We start from the raw sequence: 15,163 nt of genomic DNA, 5'->3' as shown, positions 1-15,163 counted from the left end.
CCTGCAGCCCGGGGCATGATCCTGGAGACCCTGGATGGAGTCCCACGTCAGGCTCTCTGTATGATGCCTGCTTCTCCCTCTGCCTGTGTCTCTGCCTCTCTCTCTCTCTCTCTGCATCTCTATGAATAAATAAATAAAATCTTAAAAAAAAAAAGAAAGAGAAGAGGGGCATTGTAAAAGATCGAAGGTACTATTAGGGGAACTGAATGAGAGGCAGGTATGGAGGAGAGAGGTCAGGTTGCCCTAATGGTGGGCAGGGATGCAGGGGAAAGTCCAGGGCTGTGGGAGGGGAGGAGATGGGCAAGTGTGTGTGAGCACAGTGGTGGGGCAGAGGAAGCATTTGGAAATTCCCAGCTGTGAACCCCACAGCAGTGAGGGGGAGATGGAATGTCCCCTTCGGCCTTGCCTGCCTCCTCCAGGGTGGCTTCCTCCAGCGTCTCCACAGCCTCGGTCACCAGAACCTACAGGTTCCCCTCATGCTGCCAAAGCTTCTTCAGCTCCTGTGGTGGGTGGAGTGGGGCTGGCTCTGAGTGGGTGGGGCGCTCTTCCTATCCCCCTCCAGTTCTCTTCCTTGCATCCCTGGGTCCACCTTTGTTTCTCCCTATCCATCCCTGGTCTCTTTTCCTTAGAAGGATCTTTGTGTGTGTTCCAGAGGGACAGGGCCCCTGTAGGTCCTAGTCCCAGTTCTTCCCTGACTTCCTGTATAATCTTGGACTACTCACTGTCCTCTCTGGGCCTTTTTGTAAAATAAATATCTCTGCCAGCTCTGACAGCCTGTGCTGCTCTGGTGGGGGCACAGCCCTTGGTGCCAGCCCCTCTTACCCGGCCTGGAACCCTCCACCTGCTCCCCTACCTCACCTTCTTGGTTCTAGAGGACAGATATGCCCTTGTGCTTGTTCCCATACATCCCTTGCAGGAAACTCCACCAACATGATAAATTGCCCCTGACCCCAGAAGAAGAATTGAGGGCTGACTTCAGACACTCAGTCAAAAGACTGGAGTTTTTTTTTTAGTGTTCTAAAAGAGGGAGATAGTGATGGCCCTACCGGCAGAAATGAGCATTGCGACTGGGAGCAGGTAAGATAGATTCCAGGGACCTGGAGGTGGTGGGAGTGGTGGTGGCAGTAGAGAACAAGAGCTGAGAGGCACTATGATGTGCTCATTCCCGGTACTGGAAATTCCAGAGCCATCTTCACCCATCCAAAGAGAATTTGGCTTGAACCTTAGCATTTGCTTTCAGCGCCCCTCTGGGCTCACATGGCCCCAGTGCATGCCTGTCAGGGGAGCTGGCATCACTACCCTGTCAGGTCCCCACCAATGACTACACTGAACAGGGTGCCCGACGCGGCCTGAATCCCAGGACCTGGAGATCATGACCTGAGCTGAAGGCAGATGTCTAACCAGCTGAGCCACCCAGGTGCCCCAGAGCATACAAATGTATATCAAAACTATTTGCTGACTGCTTTATGTATCAGGCACTGTTTTAACTCTATAGATAGGGCAGTTAATCTCAAGTGAGCTGCTACTGTAAACAAGAGAAGTACTTTAACCCTGTTTTGTTTTTTTCCTCCCAGCTACAACACCGCAGTTAAATACTGAGAAAATAAAAATGCAATGATACCTTCAAAAAAAAAAGATGACTTCCTCATCTTTGTATCTGTAGTACCTGGCACATAGTAGCAACTCAATAAATGTTTGTCGAATGAATGAATGGGCTTGTCTTGGTGTCTGTTTTGGCAGCTCAAGGTCTCACTCTGCTTTGTGTTCTGCCTTCCTGGTTTGGGTCACCATTCTTCATAAGCAGTGAGGTTGCTGGTGACAAAGTCCGCAGCCAGATGAGACGAAACTTTATAGTGGGAGCTCCTCTTAATCTCATGGGGGAGGTGCAGCCCTCCCTTTGGAGTAAGCTGTCGGTTTGCCTGTTTTTTTTTTTTTTTAAAGATTTTATTTGTTTATTCATGAGAGACACACACAGAGAGAGAGGCAGAGACATAGCCAGAGGGAGAAGCAGGCTCCCTCTGTGGAGCCTGATGTAGGTAGGACTCGATCCTAGGACCCTGGGATCATGACCTGGGCCAAAGGCAGGCTCAACCACTGAGCCACCCAGGTACCCTGCTTCTGGTTTTGAGGCTGATATGCCCCCCCCCCCCCTTTGTAGGAGAGCTCAGTGTTAGACTTGAAATGTCTGCATGTGAGCCCAGGACAGGAAGGGTGGGGGAGTTGCACACTATTCGATGCTTCTTCACCGCTTCCCTCAGCCCCTGGGTACTCATGGTTGGCTCCCTGTTTACTTCCTTTTGTAAATAACGAGGCTTTGCAGAGTCTGTGTATTTGGGTAGATCTTGGTCTCCCCGGGTTCAGAGGTCCTCAAAGAGAGAGGATCCTATTTCCTCCTTTAGTCTGGCAGTTCCCTGAGAGTCAAGTTCATGTCTCGCCCGCCTCAGGCTGGGAGCTCCCTCAGGGCTGCTCCAGGCTTCTTCTGCTCCACAAGGCAGGAAGGAATTGGTGGTGGAAGGGCTGAGTGAGGGACTTCTCTTCTCCCACCCCTACCTACAGCCCGCTGGCTCCAGGATGCTGCATGTGGATGCCAACCTGGGTCCTGCCCCAGACCTCCCAGGTTCCTCTGGACCGGATATGTGGTCGGGCTCTCTTGGCACCTGACAGCTTTGTTCCTGGCTCCTGCACATCCCGGTGGGAGTGTTGGTTTTGAGAGAGTGCATCTGTATCAGCCAGAAGTGTGAGAGGCAGTCAGCAAAAATGAAACTGTCCAACTTCCAACTTCCTCCTTGGCATCTCAGAACACAGGTCCTATGATCCTTGGTCCCTGGTAGAGGGAAAAATGGGGGGAGAAACCAGTTATGACACCACTTTTTCCTGCCTGCCCAGTGGACAAATACAACCCAGACGCCAGGGTGCAGAGGGACAGGCTTAGGGGTCAGGGACTGTTGCTTCAGGAGGGAGCATCTCCAAGTCTGTGGAGGCCCCACTCTGTCCAGCGTCCTGTAATGCACTGAGCTCAAGCTGTAGCTTCTGATGCCCCCTTCTCACCAATTTCTGACTCAGGACCTCAACTGCCTGGGGTGAAGGGCTCTCTCCCTGGAGAGAGGAGCCAATGAAACATCTCTCCTGCTGCCTCCCAACCCCCCATCTTCTGTCCTAGAATCCCCCCGCTTGTCCTTCCTCTCCCTCTCCTGCCCTAGATCCCAAGAGGGAAAGGAATTTGAGCCAGAGGGGGCCATGGGGATAACTAGTAGATAACGTTTAGTATCCAGGGCTCTAGGACCCTTCCTGATCTGGGTTCCAGGCAAGGTTTCCCTCCCAGGATCCTTTTCCATCCTGGGCTTACCTTGGGGAATTGGTGTTAAGTGTCCCGGTAGGGGAACCAATTCTCTGCAGATCTTAAAGATGCCATTTCTGCTGCTCAGCATGACAGGAAGTCAAATGAGGCTCCAGAGATGGGCACAGATGATAGAGTCTCAGGGCTCTGCCTGTCCCCCAGCTTCCCCGCAGATCTACGTAGTCTGTTTCCCAGCATTCAGTGATACATGTCCCAGCCTGACTTCAGGAACAGGTGGGTGAACAGAGAGGGACAGGAAGTGGTGGGGGAGAAACTGATGGAGGGTTTGATAGGGTCGGGGCCAAGATTCCAAGGCAGATGCCAGGGTGTGGCTGGGGTGGAGGTCCAACTGCAGCCTGCATCTTCCCACACCCTTATTCTCTCCCTATCCCTGAGCATCCCTGGAAGTGGAGAGGCCCATGTCTCCTGAGAAAAGAGGATGGGGGGGTCCCAAGTTTTTCTGAGATAGGTCAAGTCGAAACTTCCTGGATGACATGAGGGAGCTCAGCCTTGGAATGGTGGAGGGAGCCTCAGAGATGGCAAGAGGAGGTGGGGTGTTGGAAAGGAGACAGGGAAGTCAGGGTGGGTCAGAGGAATTGGGGAGGTGATGGGTTCCTCTTTGCTTCTCCTTGAGTGGCTGCTCTGCTTGCCCCAGGCCTTGCCCCAAACTGGGTGGAACCCTGGTTCAATGGTTCTTATCTTCAGCTTCTATTGTGGTTTCCATGAGCTTCCCCAAAGCAGCTGTTTCCTCCCCAGAGGCCACATGGGTAGATCATCCTACATGGGGGCAAGAGATGGAGTGTGTTGACTCCTTTGGCCCCTTGAGAAGCCCATTTGGTAATAGAGATCTTATGTGGTTCCCCTCTGCCTTTAGCCAACTTGGTCCCCTCCACCCCAGGAATTTTTTCATTAACGTCGAGCACATCTAGTTTCCCTGTACCCCCAACTCAGACTCCCACTGAGAGAAAAGACAGGTTGCTAAGAGGGTTAACAGCTCCCTCTTCCTTTGCTTCCTATGCCCCTCCAACAGGCTGGAAGCTGCCAGCTAATGACTGATGCCTGGACCTTGTCCTCCATCCCTCCTCCCTTTTTGTCCTCCCTCCAGCCGCCTCCCATCCTCCATTCTGGTTCCATCATCACTAATTCATAGGCCCTGGCATCCCTAGCAGATAGACTCCGGTGTCAGGAGCTGGGAGGTAGGACAGGAGAGAGGAGTTGGCATCCATCCTAGTGGGAGCACCCACCACTAAAGTGGTGGTAGAGGCTGTGGTAAAGAGCTCAACACTCTCCCACTCCTCACTGTCAGGCAACATGCGTTCAATGAAATGGACAGTAGGGGTGCCCAGGTGGCTCAGTTGGATAAACATCTGCCTTTAGCTCAGGTCATGATCCCAGGGTCCTGGGATTGAGCACCGCATCTGGCTCACTTCTGTGGGGAGCCTGTTTCTCCTTCTCCTTCTCCTTCTCCTTCTCCTTCTCCTTCTCCTTCTCCTTCTCCTTCTCCTTCTCCTTCTCCTTCTCCTTCTCCTCCTTCTCCTTCTGCCTGCTGCTCCCCCTGCTTGTGCTCGTTCTCTCTCTCTGTCAAATAAATAAATAAAATCCTTTTTTAAAAAAGAAATTAACAATAAGGAAGAGATCAGGGCATTAATAAAAGTGACTTTATTGATTTGTCCAGTGATATTCTGGGAGTGGCAGACCTCCTGGTCTCATCCCCCTCCAGCTCCCAGTGACCCATTTTCTGCTCAGACATAGAGGAGACCACTTTTCTCCTAAGGGAAAGAGCCTGTCAGCGTATAAAGCAGAGAGCAGAGAGATGGGACATCTCTGGAAAAGGAAGCAGGGCACCTTAAGCCAGGGAAATCCCCAACAGAGGGTATGGGGAGGGGAGCCTGGGGCCAAGAGAGAGGCAGGAACTGAAGGTGGAGGGGAAGGCTTCTCAGTAAAGGTGGAGAGAGGAGAGCAGGAGCCCACAGGCCCACCCTCCCTTGCCTCTTTCTGCACCCTCTACTCCAGCCTCAGGGTGGGTCTCGTTGCGGCCCATGCTTTCCAAGTTGTTTGCATCTTCTTTATCTTTGTCCACCACTTTTTAGCTGGGGTCCTCCCTCTTCTGCCCAGAACCTTTCTCATTCTTGAAGAGTCATTTCAAACATCCACACAGTGAAGCTCTGAGATCTCTCAGCCAGGTAGAGGCTTCCTCCTCCGTGTTTCTGACACCACCTGCCCCTACCCCTGAGTGGGCATATGGATCACCCACCATCATTCTCTGTTCTGTTGCCCCCACCACTGCGGACTGGGAAGCTTTGGGTGTCTGAGTCTAGCTCAAATCAGGCACGGGATAGGCATCAAAAACTCCAGGCATCTGGGACGCCTGGTTGGCTCAGCGGTTGAACCTCTGCCTTTGGCTCAGGGCATGATCCCCGGGTCCTGGGATCAAGTCCTGCACCAGGCTCCCTGTGGGGAGCCTGCTTCTCCCTCTGCCTATGTCTCTGCCCCTCTCTCTTTTTTTCTCTGTGAATAAATAAATGAAATCTTAAAAACAACAACAACAACCCAGGCATCATAGAGGGTGTTAGCTGAGAGACAGAGAAAGAGAGAGAGAGGTGGGTTTTTAGGGGAGACAGAGGAAGAAGGGGGGGGTGGAGCTTGGGAGATGGGATGGGGCTGTAGAGAAGGCAGAGAGGGTCAGAGAGGGCACAGGGGGAGGGTGTAGGCCAGGGGGGCTGGACTAGTGGCGCTGGTCATCAGAGCACCGTGCTGAGGGTGGACGAGTCCTCTGAGCGCACGGGCAGCACTGGGGCCCGCTTGAGGGGGCGTCGGGTCTCATCCCGGTTCTGCCACACGTAGTGGACCAGATAAGCCACCACAAGCACCAGCCAGCCCCCCATGGTGACCAGCAGGGCCACGTCAGTGCTCCTCTGGGCCCCGCCTCGCCCTGTCCCACACAGCTCCTCCTCCCCTGCCAATGGCAGGAACTCCTGCCCCACGAGGTCTGGTCGGGCTCCGGGGCCGCACACGATGCCTGCTCCAGTGCCCGGTGCCAGCCTCACTTGCCTGAGCACCTCCTGGAGGGCACAGTCACAGTGCCATGGGTTGGCGGATAGATTCACCTGGATCTGCAGGCCCACGAAGGCCTCTATGGGCACTGAGGCCAGCCGGTTGGCAGAGAGGTCGAGGTGGCGCAGCGTGCCTGCCAGGCCCTGGAAAGCAGCCCCTGAGAGGTGGGCAAGGACATTATGGGACAGATCCAGCTCCTCAAGGACAGGCAGGTGCTGGAAGGCTCCAGCTGGCACTGATGCCAGCCGGTTGGCATCCAGGTAGAGCTTGCGTGTGTCATTGGGGATGCCGGTGGGCACAGCACTCAGGCCTGCCTGGCTGCAACGGAACGTCCGCTCACCAGCTTCTTCTGCCATGTAGCAGCCTTGGGGGGGTACCCAGGGACTGGGCACCGTGCCACCTGTGCCTATCACCAGCAGGAGAGACAGCAGGTGACCGGCTGGTGAGAGCATGGCTAAAGATTGGCATAGTCCTGGAGTGGAGTAGGATCTGGGGAAAAAAAGCCCCAAAAAGGAAGAATGAGTCGAGAGAATTCCATTCCCCACCACTACTAGCTCTCTCTTCTGGAGGTTACCCCATGGAGACTCTGTGGGCTGGGGCTTTCCTGTGGGGGTTCACTCAGGTCTGGGTGACTTTTGCGTCTTCTTTGGAGTTTAAGGCTCCTTCTGTTTCAGGCCCTTTGGGTATAAGGTCCCCTGGGCCTGAGATTCTTCTAGCGTCCCTTTGTTTCTGGAGGGTCAATCTATGAAGTCTCTTGGTCCAAGGCCGTGTTGATCCCTTTGGGTCTGGGGGCTTCTAAGTCTCTGCTTCCGCTCATGTATTAATTTCTCCTACTGGAATAAATAGTCTTTTTCTGCCAAACTACCCGGGTGGCTGCCAGGTGGGCCTCGTAGCTGCCAGAGGGCCAGGTTGGCACTGGTATGGAGACAAGGAAGACAGATGAGTGATCGGACTTCAGGGCATTCGGCTAGGCTAGGTCACTAAGGCCTGCTTTCCATCTTCCCCTTTTCCAGGAACACCCACTCCTCTGCCTGGCCCAGCTTTGTCCTCTCCACCCCGCTTTTCCTCCCCTTTCCCCTCCCTCCTCCTCTCAGCCTCTCACCCCTGTTGGTGGGAGAGCCTCCTCCTGTGTGTCTTCTCCCGGAAGTAGTTTGTCTCCCTGCTGCCCAACTCTGGAGACCCGCTTCCTCCTCCAGAAGCCTGTTTGCTCGTAGCTGCTGGACGTTGGGGGCTGGGGCCCAAGTGTTGGGTTTCTTGGCATGTGACTCTGGGCCCCAGGTGTCAGATACCTGAGCCGTGGCCTGGTCAGGAGATGCCAAGACAGGGCAGATCCTGGACCCTGATGAACTCTGCCATGGGGAAACCAGGCCCCAATTCCTTTCTCTGCCTCAGGCTCCCCTCCCAAGGCTTTGACATCGCATCTCCTGTCCCTGTTCTCTGAGCTGGGGCTGAGACTTGGCCTCCTAGGGCTTCTGCTGCTTGCCCAGAGCCTAGCCCAGAAAAAGGATCCCTGCTTGGCAGGCCTGGGGGTGGGGTGGGCAGAATTGGGGTGTGTCCCATCTCACATCCACAGCCTCCAGGAGCCATCTCCCCCACTTCCGTCACTCTTCTCCGTCCTTCTACTCTGCCCTGGGCCACCTTCTTCCACGGTGAATGAACTTCCCCTCAGCCTTTTCCTTGGAAAACTTGTCTTTCTCCAGAGCCTTGTCTCCTGGCTCCTCCCAACGCTCTGGTGCCCAATGCTTTCACCAGGTAGAGGGCACTGTGGCTCATTTTTCCTTTGTTCTCTGCACTGGTAGTGGATGCCCCCTCCAGGACTTGGAAGGGGTTCTTTCAGGTGTCTGAAGTCTGATAATGGTCACCTACAAGTTTTCCTGCTGATTTTCTGTTTTGGGTTGGAGCTGACTCTGGTTGTCTCTGCTGGAGCTTTGGGCTCTCAAGTTGGTCCTTTTAAGTCTCCCTCATGTCTGGGAGCCAGAAAGGGCTCATTCTTCAGAGCCTCTTGATCTCAACCATGATTTGCACCCCATGCAACTGTTACAGCACCCTCTTCTAATGCAGTGAAAGAACACTGGAGAGGGGGAGTGGGGCATCACACAGTCTTTTCTTGCATGAAGGAGGCTGACATCATAGGCTATGGAGACCCTTCTTTTTTTTTTTTAAAGATTTATTTATTTATTTATTTATTTATTCATTCATTCATGAGAGACACACAGAGAGAGGCAAGCAGACACACAGAGAGGGAGAAGCAGACTCCTTGCAGGGAGCCCAATGCAAGACTCCATCCTGGATCCCAGGATCATACCTGGAGCTGGGAAGGCAGATACTCAACCACTGAGCCACCCAGGCATCTCACCTGTGAAGGCCCTTCTAAGAAGGAAAACCTTGCTGGATTTTGTAAGAGACTGTGAGTGACCAGAAGTGGACACATAATTTCAGGGCTGGTGCAAAATGAAAATGTAGGGCCCCTTGTTCAAAAACTATTAAGAATTTTGAGATGGCATCAGCAGATTGTAAAACCAAGGGCAGGATCCTCCTGAGTACAGGGCTCTCTGGGGCTGCTCAGGCCACATGCTTGTGAAGCTAGCCCTGGAGGTGACCTTTGAACAAGCAGTTTCAGAAGTGTGATGGGAGCCAGAATCTGATATTGGATGATATTATCTCTGGAGATATTCACCACTGACTCATTCTTGTGACATCAACAGGGGCATTTCTCAGACTCACATTTATCCAAGAAATCAGATAAGACACATTTTCTACACTTGGGCAGGAGAAGCGAAAATTTTGTCTGTGGATTGCTTGTTAGGCACCCTGCCACTGAATGCTCGGGTGTCCATTTTGGGATTGTGGCTGAATGTGGAATAGCAAACATTTGGAATCGTATCCCTCACATTATTCTTCTCTCACCCTGGGTGGGAGTTTAGCTAAGTAAAGCACAAGAATTGAGCACGGCTGCTGTTGACAGAGTGACGTCCTTCTCAGACTGGGGCAGCTACCAAGAGAGAGTAGGACTGGGGTGCCCAGCCCAGCAGGCAGGCAGTGTGTGTAGACAGGAGAGTCCAACCGGAGCATACACGTGGTTAATTGAGGGTGGCTAAGTGCAGTGCTCAACAGAGAAGGAACCGAAGGAAGGAGGAACCACAGGGGATGGTGCAGTGCAGGCTGGGGGTTGACGAGGTTGGGGCAGAAATTCTTCTCTGCCAGTATTCATTCATCCGTTCAGTGAGAAGTTCCTGTGCACCTCATGTTCCAAGAACTGTGCTCCTTGAAGGGGATACAGACTCTGTTCTTAAGGTAGCTGGGTGTATAGCAGTGGTTAGCAGCACTTGGAAGGCTCTTACAGATTAGTTATGCTTGGGCATCACCTGGATCAATTAAATTCAAATCTCTGTGGCTGGGGTCTAGGCACTGGTATTTTTCAAAAGCTCCCCAGGCATTTTTTAAAATTTTTATTTATTTATGATAGTCAGGGAGAGAGAGAGAGAGAGAGAGAGAGAGAGAGAGAGAGAGAGAGGCAGAGACACAGGCAGAGGGAGAAGCAGGCCCCATGCACCGGGAGCCCGATCCCCGGTCTCCAGGATCGCGCCCTGGGCCAAAGGCAGGCACTAAACCACTGTGCCACCCAGGGATCCCATCCCCAGGCATTTCTAATGTGCAACCTGAGCTGAGAACTGCCAGTCTACGATGACACAGACATGTTGATACATGTTTCCAAGTGGGTTCATGTGATATCTGCCATAACTGACGTGTGTACAAGGAGCTTTAAAGGCGACCCAGAGAGGGATGCCTGGGTGGCTCAGCGGTTTAGCGCTGCCTTCATCCTGGGGTGTGATCCTGGAGTCCAGGGATCGAGTCCCACGTCACGCTCCCTGCATGGAGCCTGCTTCTCCCTCTGCCTGTGTCTCTGCCCCTCTCTCTGTGTGTCTCTCATGAGTAAAAAAATAAAATCTTAAAAAAAAAAAAAAACAGAGAGAGAATTAAATGACAGTGGCAGATTCTGCTGGCTGTCAACTCCGTATCGTGGGGATAGGTGACATCTTCCCCCTTCCCTCTTAGGGCTTTTCAGCTGGGCCTGAGAACTGAATTCATAACAATCAATTAGAGAAAAGCACACACATTTATGTAAAGCTTTATGTGACTCGGGGGCCTTGTAAGGAAATGAAGACCCAAAAAAGTGGCAAGTTGCAAAGACGTTTATACTTGGTTGAATAAAGAGAGGCAATATATGGAGAGGCTAGAGAAAGATAAAAATTATTTTTAACAAGATCTGTTTGTACAGAATTCTCTCAGCTTTGACTCCCCATCGAGTTCCTTTTCTCCTGGTACTGGGAGGGCATCTTTACATGGGAGTTTGTCCTCTATTCCCAGGAAAAACAAGGGGGAGACTAGAATACCTCTCTTGCATCTGTTGTTTTTTATGTGAATTGAGCTCAAAATAATCTTAATGCCAAAGTGGCATATTTTGGGGTGGCATAGTCTGCCACCCTTCAATATCTGGTCCTTATTTCCTTCCTTTATACCACCTGCCGGTTTGGGAGTAATTATGTACTCGATCCCTCCTGATAGAGCCTGATGGGTCCTCTCAGTTTATCGGAAATCCTGTTGCCCATTTTCCCAGCCTCCTTTGTGGCTGAGGGTGGCCCAGTTCAATGACATCTAAGGGGAAGTTTGTTTCTGGGACAGTCTTTGAATTGTTTATAAAAGAGGATGGGCTAAGCCTTCCCCTTCTCCCTACAGCTCTCCCCTGCTTTGAACATGGAGGGTCAACCATAGCTATCCTCTGGCCATGAGGCAGAAAGCAAAGGTCGAGAGTATCACTGAGAAACTGGCCTGAATATTACTGCGCCACTCAACCAAGACTAGTAAACCGCCTGCTTCTTTCATTATATGAGAAAAATAAACCCCTGCTTCAGTGCTTTTCAACTTGGCTTCACATTAGAATATGAGAGATCTTGAAAACTACCAGTGCCTGTGGCCACCACAGAGATTCTGATTAAATTGGTCTGGTATGTGTCCAATGGATGGGGACTTTTAAAGCTCCTTAGGTGACACTACTGGCAACCAAGCGTCAGAACCCTTTTGGTTTTTTTTTTTTTTTTTTTTTTTTTTTTTTGCTTTTAGCTGGGAGCATTCTTACTTGATATACTAACTTTTCCAGGATATGAGGGAAGGATTGACCAAGAGTCACATCTGTGCTGGGTCTTCAAAGATGAGTTCATCAAGTAGAGAAGCAGAGTATGAGCAAGAGCAGGGGAGCATGAGAAGATTTGGCTTCTCCTAGACTATGGAATGGAGGGGTGGTGGCAAAAGCTATGGTTAAAGTGAAAAGGGACCAAATCCTTGTGGTCTTGTATGCCATGTAAAAATTGGAACTTGATTTAATGGCTGGTAGATTAAGGGTCTTAAAATTAGCTTTGATGTTTGAATCACTTTCTGGTTGCATGGAGGATGTATTGGTGGAAGAAAGGCCAGTTACTGGAACAGTCAAGGTGGGATGTGGGAAAGGCCTGAGGGGAAGCCATGGGACAGGACTGAAGAGCTATGATGAGGGTGTTCCATCCTTCGCCATGGCTTATGGGGTGCATGGGAAAGCCTTTGGGCTGGGCCCAAGACCCCTTTTGCCATTGGGTGCATTCCTTTCCAATCCCCTTGGGCCTTTGGTTCTCTGGACCTCATATTCTCTGAGATCCCTTCCAGCCTGATGTTCAGTGTGTCTAGATGGTGGAGCAGGGAAGAGGTTGAGTCAGGGCCTGGCTTCCAGGTGCAGGGCCCCGGAGAGATGCCCACTCTGGCTGGGCTGAGTCCCAGCTCCTCCCTCCAAGGGCAGTAACTCCATGCCTCCAAGATATGATCTTGGAGGAAAGAAAGTAGGTCTCCAGGTCCCTGCCTCCCTGATGTGGGAAGTGCCCACATCCAGTCTGGATAGAGATGGATGATTGAAAGGAAAGGAAGAAAGCAAGCTACTTTACCCATCACGTCAGCCAGGGACTCATCTAATGCCAATTTACTGGGCAGTTTAGGCAGAAGAGGCAGCAAAGGCCCTTGCTGGAAAGTTCCTTGTGGAAAATGGCAAAGGGGCGTACACCCATCCGTCTCTCATTTGTTCAACATATACTTCCTGGGCCTTTTAGGCATTGGAGATGCAGAGAGAGGTAAAATGTCCCCCAGACTATAGATGAAGACAGGCTTATGCACCTGATAGCTGAGTGGTGGGCTCTAGCTGGGGTGCTTGCAGAGGTCAGAGGAACCCAGAGATCTGAGCAGTCGACTTGGCCTGGGCAGTTGGGGAAGGCTTCCCGGAGAAGGTAACAGGTGAGGGATGGTCTTGAGGGATGAATAGGAGTCTACCAATGGAAAAGGCTAGGAGGAAAAAGCATTGTTGACTGAGGAAAGAACAAGAAAGAACAAAGTGTGTTCTGAGAATGGTTCGGAGCTTAGAGTGGGTGTATCTGGGATGTTGCGGGTCAGTTCCATCCTTCAGCTAACATTCATTGAGAACCCACTGTGTGGAGGAAATGCATGTGAGTAAGACACAGAGCAAGCAGCCTAGTAGGGGAAGCGGGTGTGTAGCAGATAACTTAAATGTAGTGCCTCAGTGCAGACAGAAGTCTTTACAAGGCACCTACAGGAACATGGGGACACACTGGACAGGGGGTGTGGCCAGGAATGGATTTTGGGGAGAAATTCCACTTCCTTATAGCTGTGTGACCGTGAGCAGACTATTTAAACTCTCTGTACTGCAACTTTCCCAATGTAAAGTCAGAATAACCCTACCTCACAGGGTTGTTTTAAAGATTAAAAGATTAAAAGATTAAAAGAGCTTACACACGTGAAGCCCTTTGCCCAGTATCTGGAACACAGCAAATGCTGAATAGGTTAGCTGTTGTTATTACCGGTGGAGGAGGAGTGGGCATTAGACAGGGGAGGAAGGTGATGTGGGGGCAGTGGATTTCTAAGGAGGTGGGCCTACCAGTGACTTTTCTTAAAGCCATTGTTTTCATATCTGTTGCCCTTTTAATTTGTAATATTCGCAGTTTACTAGCCTACTTTTTTTCCAGGGAAGAAAACGTCAATGGTCCATATCAAAGAGTATGCTGATTGATGGGTGTCTAAACAGCCCAGAAGGAGGTTCTGGTTCCCAGGCCTTGGCTCTGGGCCTGGTGGCCCTGGCCGGCTCAGCCCTTTCCGCCCACAGCCCCAAATAGCCAACCACAGGGCTGGGTGAGGGGCGGAGAGGGAGGGCCCACAGGCAAAGCTCCCTGTTTCTCACCAGTTCAGTAGCTCTTAACTCAGTGCTTCTTTGTCTGCTCAGCATCACCACCCCTCTCCCCGCCGCTACCACCCCAGGCCTGGGGTGCCCCCCACCCAAACCCAAACCCCACTGCCAATGAAATAAATAGCTCTTTTCTTCTTTGCACTTGCTCTGGATATGACTTCTATATGTCCCCTTCAGGAAGGAGGGGTGGGATGGGGGAACAGAGGGGTAAAAAAATGAATTAGGGGGGAGTAAGGGGTAGTAAGAGTGGAGGAGTACCCCGCTCCTCCTCTGCAGGGCCTGTCAGGGAAAGGGGCTCTCCCCACCTCCTCACTTCCCAGCACAGCCACCATCTCGGGATTGTGTTCCCAGCCTATGGCCCCGCCCATGTTTGCTATCTCAGCCCACACGGTTGTATCTGTGGTAAGCAGAGGCCACGCCACCCTAGCAGATGGAAACACCAAGGCTGGGGAATGTGTCTATCTCAGCAGACTAAGGAGCTCCCGAGGGCAGGAGAGCCTGTGAGAGTGGCTCCCTCTGTTTTCAAAATGCAAACACATTTCATAAAAAATTGAAAACTCATATTCTCACTTTACACAAAGCTTGAAACTAGAGCATGAAAAAGATCACCCCCAAACCCTCCATTCTAATATAAGATCTGTTTATATTTTGTTGAATTTCCACAGCCTTGTAAAGTAGATGCTCAAACATCATTCAAATGTAGACTGGATTAATAAAAGGTAACGAAGAGCACTTACTAGGTGCCAGGAATTGTTCTAAGTGCTTCACATTTATGGAGCCACTTAATCTTCACAGCAAGAGGTGGGCATTATCATGATCATCCCCATTAGAAACGTGGTAACTGAAACAGAGAGGTTCAGTGACTTGCCTAAGGTCACAGAGCTAGTAAGTACAGGAGCTGGTTGTTGAACCCCTGGCAGTCTGGTGCCAGGATCTTACAGTGTTGCTGTTTTTTCTTATCATCACTGTTACTGCATATGCAGGTTTATAAAAGTGTTTATTACAAACATTTTCAAACATAAAAAAGTAGGGACGCCTGGATGGCTCAGCGGTTTAGCACCTGCATTTGGCCCAGGGCCTGATCCTGGAGTCCCGGGATCGAGTCCCGCAACGGGCTCCCTGCATGGAGCCTGCTTCTCCCTCTGCCTGTGTCTCTGCCTCTCTCTCTGTGTGTCTCTCATGAATAAATAAAAACATATTTTAAAAAACCATGAAAAAGGGAACCCTGGGTGGCACAGCAGTTTAGCGCCTGCCTTTGGCCCAGGGTGCGATCCTGGAGACCCGGGATCAAATCCCATGTCGGGCTCCCGGTGCATGGAGCCTGCTTCTCTCTCTGCCTGTGTCTCTGCCTCTCTCTCTCTCTCTCTGTGTGACTATCATAAATAAATAAAAATTAAAAAAAATTTAAAAAACCATGAAAAAGTAGAAAAAACAATATAATGAATCTCATGTCTCCATCTCTCAGTGTCAATAATTATCACCTCATGGCCCATCTT

General features: G+C 51.2%; 1 protein-coding gene across 1 annotated transcript; it reads right to left on the bottom strand.

Annotated features, from left to right (window-relative positions):
• Window positions 1–6,060: 6,060 nt before the first annotated feature.
• On the bottom strand, window positions 6,061–14,035 carry LRRC3C (leucine rich repeat containing 3C). The gene is made up of 2 exons (XM_041726821.1): window positions 13,926–14,035; window positions 6,061–6,880 (listed from the first exon to the last, which is right to left on the bottom strand). The coding sequence occupies exons 1-2, from the start codon at window positions 14,033–14,035 to the stop codon at window positions 6,079–6,081; spliced, it is 912 nt and encodes a 303-aa protein (XP_041582755.1). The 3' UTR covers window positions 6,061–6,078.
• Between the last annotated feature and the right edge of the window lie 1,128 nt (window positions 14,036–15,163).

The sequence above is a fragment of the Vulpes lagopus genome, chromosome 12, assembly GCF_018345385.1.
Source record: "Vulpes lagopus strain Blue_001 chromosome 12, ASM1834538v1, whole genome shotgun sequence".
Taxonomy (NCBI): Eukaryota; Metazoa; Chordata; class Mammalia; order Carnivora; family Canidae; genus Vulpes; species Vulpes lagopus.
Note: the sequence above shows the minus strand (reverse complement) of the source record. Positions and strands in the feature narration are given on the sequence as shown.